Here is a 7,500-nt window from a genome sequence, read left to right as displayed (position 1 = left end):
AACGCGGGAGGACGTGCAGCCGGGACAGGCAGCCTCTGTGGTGGGGGGGGGAGAGACGGGCAGGTGATGGTGCGGGAGGGTTTAACGCCTGTTTCTTGTGACTTGCAGTGGACTGTGTGAGGCAGACAGTGCAGGGACACGGGGTGAAGGGGCTGTACCGGGGCCTCAGCTCCCTGCTCTATGGATCCATCCCAAAGGCAGCTGTCAGGTACGCACACAGTCCTCCCGAACCACAGCTTCCTCACCTCACCTCACACCCCCCCCCCTCCCCCTCACCCCCTCCCCCTCCCCCCTCCCCCTCACCATCTCCCCATCTCCCCCTCCCCCTCCCCCCCCTCCCCCTCCCCGCCACCTCCGCTCCCCCCTCACCCGCCCTCCCCCCTCCCCTTCACCTCCTCCCCTCCCCTTCCACCCTCCCCTCTCCTCCCCTCCCCCCCTCCCCCTTTCCCTCACCTCTCCCCCTCCCCTTCCACCTTCCTCCCCCCCTACTCCCATCTCCCCCTCCCCCTCTCCCCCCCCCCCCCCTCTCCCCTCCCCTTTACCTTGCACTAAACATTATTCCCTTATCATGTATGTGTGTAGACTGTAAACGGCCCGATTGTAATCATGTATTGTCTTGGCCAGCAAGGCTTTTCACTGGACCTCAGCACACGTGACAATAAACTCAACTAAACTCAACTAAAGGTTTGATGCAATTTTAAAAAGGAGATCGTCACGCTGGAAACAGACACAAATGCTGGAGTAACTCAGTGGGACAGGGCAGCATCTCTGGAGAAAAGGAATAGGTGACATTTGGGGTTACGTTTGTCGACCTGAAACGTCACCCATTCCTTCTCTCCAGAGACGCTGCCTGCCCCGCTGAGTTACTCCAGCTTTGAGTTTAGTTTAGAGATCCAGCGCAGAAACAGGCCCTTCGGCCCACCGGGTCCGTGCCGACCAGCGATCCCCGCACAGTAACACTATCCTACACACACACGGGAGAATCATTTTCACATTTACCAAGCCAATTAACCTACAAACCTGCACGTCTTTGGAGTTTGGGGGGGAACCGAAGATCTCGGAGAAAACCCACGTGGGTCACGGGGAGAACGTGCAAACTCCGTACAGACAGCGCCCGTGGTCGGGATCGAACCCGGGTCACCGGCGCTGCAAGCGGTGTAAGGCAGCAACTCTACCGCTGCGCCACCGTGCCTCACTGGAGAAAAGGAATAGGTGACGTTAAGGGTCTCGACCCGAAACGTTGCCTATTTCCTTCGCTCCACAGATGCTGCTGCACCCGCTGAGTTTCTCCAGTACTCTTGTCTACCTACTGATATTAGATGATCAGCCGTGATCATATTGAATGGCGGTGCTGGCTGGAAGGGCCGAATGGCCCGCTCCTGCAACTGTATTTTTCTGTGTTTCCGTGTTTGTATGTGTGGTGTGCAGTCGCTGGCAGCATCATCAAGGACCCACACCATCTTGGCCACACACTCATCTCCCTGCTACCTTCAGGTAGAAGGTACAGGAGCCTGAAGACTGCAACGTCCAGGTTCAGGAATAGCTACTTCCCCACAGCCATCAGGCTATTAAACCTGGCTCGGACAAAACTCTGAACATTAATAGCCCATTATCTGTTATTTGCACTTCATCAATTTATTTATTCATGTGTGTATATATTTATATAATGGTATATGGACACACTGATCTGTTCTGTAGTCAATGCCTACTATGTTCTGTTGTGCTGAAGCAAAGCAAGAATTTCATTGTCCTATACAGGGACACATGATAATAAACTCTCTTGAATCTTGACTCTTCCCGCAGGTTTGGGATGTTTGAGTTCCTGAGTAACCAGGTGCGGGACGGGCAGGGGCGGCTGAGCAACACGCAGAGCGTGCTGTGCGGTCTGGGCGCAGGCGTGTTCGAGGCCGTGGTGGTCGTCTGCCCCATGGAGACGGTCAAGGTAACCGCAGACGCAGCCGACCCCGAGACAAAACCCCGGTGGGGGGAGGGGAGCGTCTGAGCCGTCGATGTTCCCTGTCTGGGGGAAAATCAAAGATCCCACTCCCTGCTCACGAGGGGGATGAACGATGACTGTCTTCACGTGAATTACCTTGATGATCATTACCTTCTTCCCGATCGATCGATCGATCGATCCTCTCCTGCCCGATCGATCCCAGCCATGGGGTCACAGGGTCATGGGGTCACAGGGTCACAGTGTCATGGGGTCACAGTGTCATGGGGTCACAGTGTCATGGGGTCACAGTGTCATGGGGTCACGGTGCCATGGGGTCACAGGGCCATGGGGTCATGGGGTCACAGTGTCATGGGGTCACAGTGTCATGGGGTCACAGTGCCATGGGGTCACGGTGCCATGGGGTCACGTTTGTCATGGGGTCACAGTGTCATGGGGTCACAGTGCCAAGAGGTCACAGGGTCATGGGGTCACAGTGCCATGGGGGGTCACAGTGTCATGGGGTCACAGTGCCATGGGGTCACAGTGCCATGGGGTCACAGTGCCACGGGGTCACAGTGTCACGGGGTCACGGGGTCACGGTGTCACAGTGTCACGGGGTCACAGTGCCATGGGTCCACAGTGCCATGGGGTCACAGTGTCATGGGGTCACAGTGTCATGGGGTCACAGTGTCATGGGGTCACAGTGCCATGGGGTCACAGTGCCATGGGGTCACAGTGTCACAGGGTCATGGGGTCACAGTGCCATGGGGTCACAGTGTCACAGGGTCATGGGGTCACAATGTCATGGGGTCACGGTGTCATGGGGTCACAGTGTCATGGGGTCACAGTGTCATGGGGTCACAGTGTCATGGGGTCACAGTGCCATGGGGTTATAATGTCATGGGGTCACAGTGCCATGGGGTCATAGGGTCACGGTGTCATGGGGTCACAGTACCATGGGGTCACAGTGTCATGGGGTCATGTGATAGGAGAAGAATTAGGCCATTCGACCCATCGAGTCAGTCACGGCTGATCTATCTCTCCCAACCCCAGTCTCCTGCCTCATCCCCGCCACCCCAGACACCGGCACTCATGGGCGAATGAGGCCATACAGCGTGGAAACAGGCCCTTCGGCCCAACTTGCCTACACCGGCCAACCTGTCCCATCTACATTAGTCCCACCGGCCCCGCGTTTGGCCCACATCCCTCTAAACCTGTCCTATCCATGTACTGGGTAGTCAAATAAAAATGTACAAAGCTAAAACGAAACTAAAGGCAGGTACTTTGACGGCGTTTCAACAACATTTAGAGAGCTACATGGATAGGAATGTTTGAGAGGGGTATGGGTCAAATGCGGGCAGGTGGGACTAGTGTAGAAGGGGCATGTTGGTCAGCAGGGGCCTGCTGGGCTGAAGGGCCTGTTTCCACGCTGTATACAAACATAGAAAATAGGTGCAGGAAGAGACCATTCGGCCCTTCGAGCCAGTACCGCCATCCATTGTGATCATGGCTGATCGTCCCCTATCAATAACCCGTGCCTGCCTTCTCCCCATATCCCTTGACTCCACTAGCCCCTAGAGCTCTATCTAACTCTTTCTTAAATCCATCCAGTGGCTTGGCCTCCACTGCCCTCTGTGGCAGGGAATTCCACAAACTCACAACTCTCTGGGTGAAAACGTTTTTTCTCACCTCAGTCTTAAATGACCTCCCCTTTATTCTAAGACTGTGGCCCCTGATTCTGGACTCGCCCAACATTGGGAACATATTTCCTGCATTGTCTAGCTTGTCCAGTCCTTTTATAATTTTTTATGTTTCGATAAGATCCCCCCGCTCATCCTTCTAAACTCCCATCCCTAAGATCCATCCGTTTTTATTCCTCTTCCAGGTGAAGTTCATTCATGACCAGAGCTCGGCGAAGCCCAGGTACCGAGGGTTCTTCCACGGGGTGCGGGAGATCATACGCGATCAAGGTGAGCAAGTCCCCAGTGGCCCCCAACCCCCTCCCCTCGACCCTCTGCTCCTCTCCCCCTCCCCCACCCCATTGACCAGCGGTAGACAAAAATGCTGGAGAAACTCAGCGGGTGCAGCAGCATCTATGGAGCGAAGGAAATAGGTAACGTTTCGGGCTGAAACCCTTCTTCAGACCAAAGATCCTATAGCAGAGCAAGATAGACCACTCCTGCAGATGCTGGCTTACACTGAAGATAGACACAAAAATCTGGAGTAACTCAGCGGGACAGGCAGCATTTCTGGAGTAAAGCAATAGGGAGGTGACGTTTCTTCATGCCGAGAGTTAGGGGGGAAGGGAAACGTGAGATATAGACGGTGATTATAGGGAGGTATAGAGCAAATTAATGAACTATATGCAAAAAAAATTAACGGTGAAAAATAAACCAGTTAGCTGTGAGCTAGGTGAAAACGAGTTATAGACAATGAGACTGAACAAGACGACTGAAGCGAGTAGCAACTTGAGTGGGAGAGGGATGGAGAGACAGCGGTTGCAGGGGTTACTTTAAGTTAGAGAAATCAATATTCATACCGAAGGTAGACACAGAATGCTGGAGTAACTCAGCGGGACAGGCAGCAGCATCTCTGGAGAGAAGGAATGGGTGACGTTTCGGGTCGAGACCCTTCTTCAGACTGATGTCACCCGTTCCCTCTCTCCAGCCTCCCGCTGAGTTACTCCTCCAGCCTTTTGTGTCTGTCTTCTCTACACTGATGCCCTGAAGAAAGCCACCTCTCGCCCTTGGAGACCAGGCTGGGGGAGGGGGGAGAGGAGGGGGGAGAGAAGGGAGAGGTGGGGGATGGGGAGAGGAGGAGGGGGGGTGGGGGGGGGGGGAGAGGGAGAGAGGGGGAGGAGGGGGGTGGGGGGGGGAGGGGGAGGAGGGGAGTGGGAGAGGTGGAGAGGGGGAGAGGGAGGGAGGGGAGAGGGGAGAGGAGGAGGGGGGAGAGGAGGGGAGGGAGAGAGGAGGTGGGTGGAGAGGAGGGGAGAGGGGAGAGGAGGGGAGGGAGAGGAGGGGAGGAGGAGAGGGGAGGGGGGAGGAGGGAGGGAGGAGGGGGACGAGGGGGGAGAGGAGGAGGGGGGGAGAGGAGGGGGGAGAGAGGAGGGGGGAGAGGAGGGGAGAGAGAGGGAGGGGGGGGGAGAGAAGATGATTCCAGGGATTTCCCCCCACTGGGGGAGATCCAGCCGTGTGGGGGGGGTGCTGCTCCCTCCAGTGGCCAGAGGGGGAATGTCGACAACACTGGGCTGAGGGCAGCAATCGAAATGCTGACACAGGGAACTGCAGATGCTGGTTTACCTAAAAGGAAAGGTGCTGGAGTAACGTGGATCAGGCAGCATCTCTGGCGAACACTCTCTGTCTCTATCTCGTGTTATCTCTGTTTTCTCTATCTCTGTCTGGCTCTCCCTCCCTCCCCCTCCCTCTCTCTCTCCCTCTCTCTCCCTCTCCCTCCTCTCCCTCTCCTTCTCTCCATCTCTCCCTCTCTCTCCCTCTCTCCCTCCCCTCCCTCTCTCTCTCCCTCTCTCTCCATCTCTCCCTCCCTCCCCCTCCCCCTCTCGATCGACATCTCTCTCTCAATCCCTCTATTTACCCATCTATGTCTGTCTGTCTCTCTCTCTCTCTCTCCTGTTCCTTGCATCTGCCCGCTATGGGTGAGCGGACCAGTGTGTGAGCAGCGTGTGTGGAGGGGGAGGTGGGTGGGTGTGAGGGGGGGGGAGGGGGGGTGAAGGGACGGGGGGGGGGATGTGGGTGGGGGGGGCGGGGTGAAGGGGTGGGGAGTTGAGGACGTGTGTGTGTGTGGGGCAATGTGTGCAGTGACGGTCTGTGTCTGTGAGCAGGGCTTCGAGGGACCTACCAGGGTCTGACGGCCACGGTGCTGAAGCAGGGATCGAACCAGGCCATCCGCTTTCTTCGTCATGACATCACTGAAGAACTGGTACAAAAGGTAACAGGGAGATGGGGGAGAGGAGGGGGGAGAGAGAGGGAGAGAGAAGGGGAGATATATAGACACAGAGAGAGGGGGTGAGAGACAGACAGATGGGAGAGAGAGAGACACAGAGTGAGAGATAGAAAGGCAGAGAGAAATACAGAGAGAAATGGAGAGAGAGACATAGAGGGGGAGAGAGAGAGAGGGAGAGAGAGAGAGAAGTAGGGGGAGAGAAAAGAGAGAGAGGGCAGATGCTGTTTTACACCAAAGAGACACACAAAAAGCCGGAGTAACTCAGCGGGATGGGCAGCATCTGTGGAGAGAAGGGGCGGGTGATGGTTTGGGGTCGAGACCCTTCTTCAGACTGAGAGTCTCCCCCCCCCCCCCCCCCCCCCCCCCCCCCCCCCTCTCTCAGTCTGCAGAAGGGTCTCGACCCAAAACGTCACCCGTTCCCTTAAAGACCAGAGTGGCCATGAGGGGGAGCCGTTGTCCCACTAACAGCGGCACATGTTGACCAACAGTTTACACGGGGTAACGCAGCGGGTGGAGCTGCTGCCTCACAGCGCCGGAGACCCGGGTTCGATCCTGACTACGGGCGCTGTCTGTACGGAGTTTGCACGCTCTCTCCCCGTGACCCGCGCGGGTTTCCTCCGAGATCTTAGGGTTTGCTCCCACACTCCAAAGACGTGCGGGGTTTGTAGGTTAATAGGCTTGGTGTGTGTGGGATAACTTAGTGTGTGTAGGATGGAGATAGTGTGTGCGGGGATCGCTGGACGGCACGGACACGGTGGGCCGAAGGGCCTGTTTCCCTGCTGTATCTCGAAACTATTCGACTTGAGTTTGACTTGATTGTATTTATGTATCTGAACTAATGTTTCCACTAGTGGGAGAGTCCCAGACCAGAGGGCACAGACTCTAAGTTAAAGGATGTTCTTTTGGGAAGTAGATGAGGAGGAATTTCTTTCCCAGAGGGTGGTGAATCTGTGGAATTCATTGCCACAGACGGCTGTGTGGAGGCCACAAAACTCAGTGGATATTTCAAAGGCAGAGACAGATAGATTCTTGATTAGGATGGGTGTCGGGGGCTATGGGGAGAAGGCAGGAGAATGGGGTTAGGAGGGAGAGATAGATCAGCCACGATTGAATGGTGGAGTAGACTCGACGGGCCGAATGGCCTAATTCTGCTCCTATCACTTGTGATCTTGTGACCTTACCAGCACGCTTTGCACTGTGAACCTAGTGATGTAGACAATGGGTGCAGGAGTAGAGGCCATTCGGCCCTTCGAGCCAGCACCGCCATTCAATGTGATCATGGCTGATCATCCAAAATCTCCCCATATCCCTTTTTTTTAAGAAGGAACTGCAGATGCAGGAAAAATCGGAGGTAGACAAAAATGCTGGAGAAACTCAGCGGGTGAGGCAGCATCTGTGGAGGGAAGGAATAGGTGACCTTTCGGGTCGAGACCCTTCTTCAGACTGATGACAAAAATGCTGGAGAAACTCAGCGGGTGAGGCAGCATCTATGGAGCGAAGGAATAGGCGACGTTTCGGGTCGAGACCCTTCCGGGTCTCGACCCGAAACGTCACCTATCCCTTCGGGGTTTCGACCCGAAACGTCACCAATTCCTTCACTCCAT

General features: G+C 55.7%; 1 protein-coding gene across 1 annotated transcript in view; it reads left to right on the top strand.

Annotated features, from left to right (window-relative positions):
* Positions 1-7,500, top strand: part of si:dkey-178e17.1 (tricarboxylate transport protein B, mitochondrial) — a 10,175-nt gene that overhangs the window by 1,031 nt on the left and 1,644 nt on the right. Inside the window, 5 exon segments of the mRNA XM_055655420.1 lie at positions 109-208; positions 1,804-1,942; positions 3,822-3,906; positions 5,775-5,842; positions 5,844-5,879. Coding sequence (XP_055511395.1) covers positions 109-208; positions 1,804-1,942; positions 3,822-3,906; positions 5,775-5,842; positions 5,844-5,879 — 428 coding nt within the window.

Source organism: Leucoraja erinacea, chromosome 25, assembly GCF_028641065.1.
Source record: "Leucoraja erinacea ecotype New England chromosome 25, Leri_hhj_1, whole genome shotgun sequence".
Taxonomy (NCBI): domain Eukaryota; kingdom Metazoa; phylum Chordata; class Chondrichthyes; order Rajiformes; family Rajidae; genus Leucoraja; species Leucoraja erinaceus.
The sequence above is the reverse complement of the archived record's forward strand: the minus strand, read 5'-3'. Positions and strand labels throughout refer to the sequence as shown.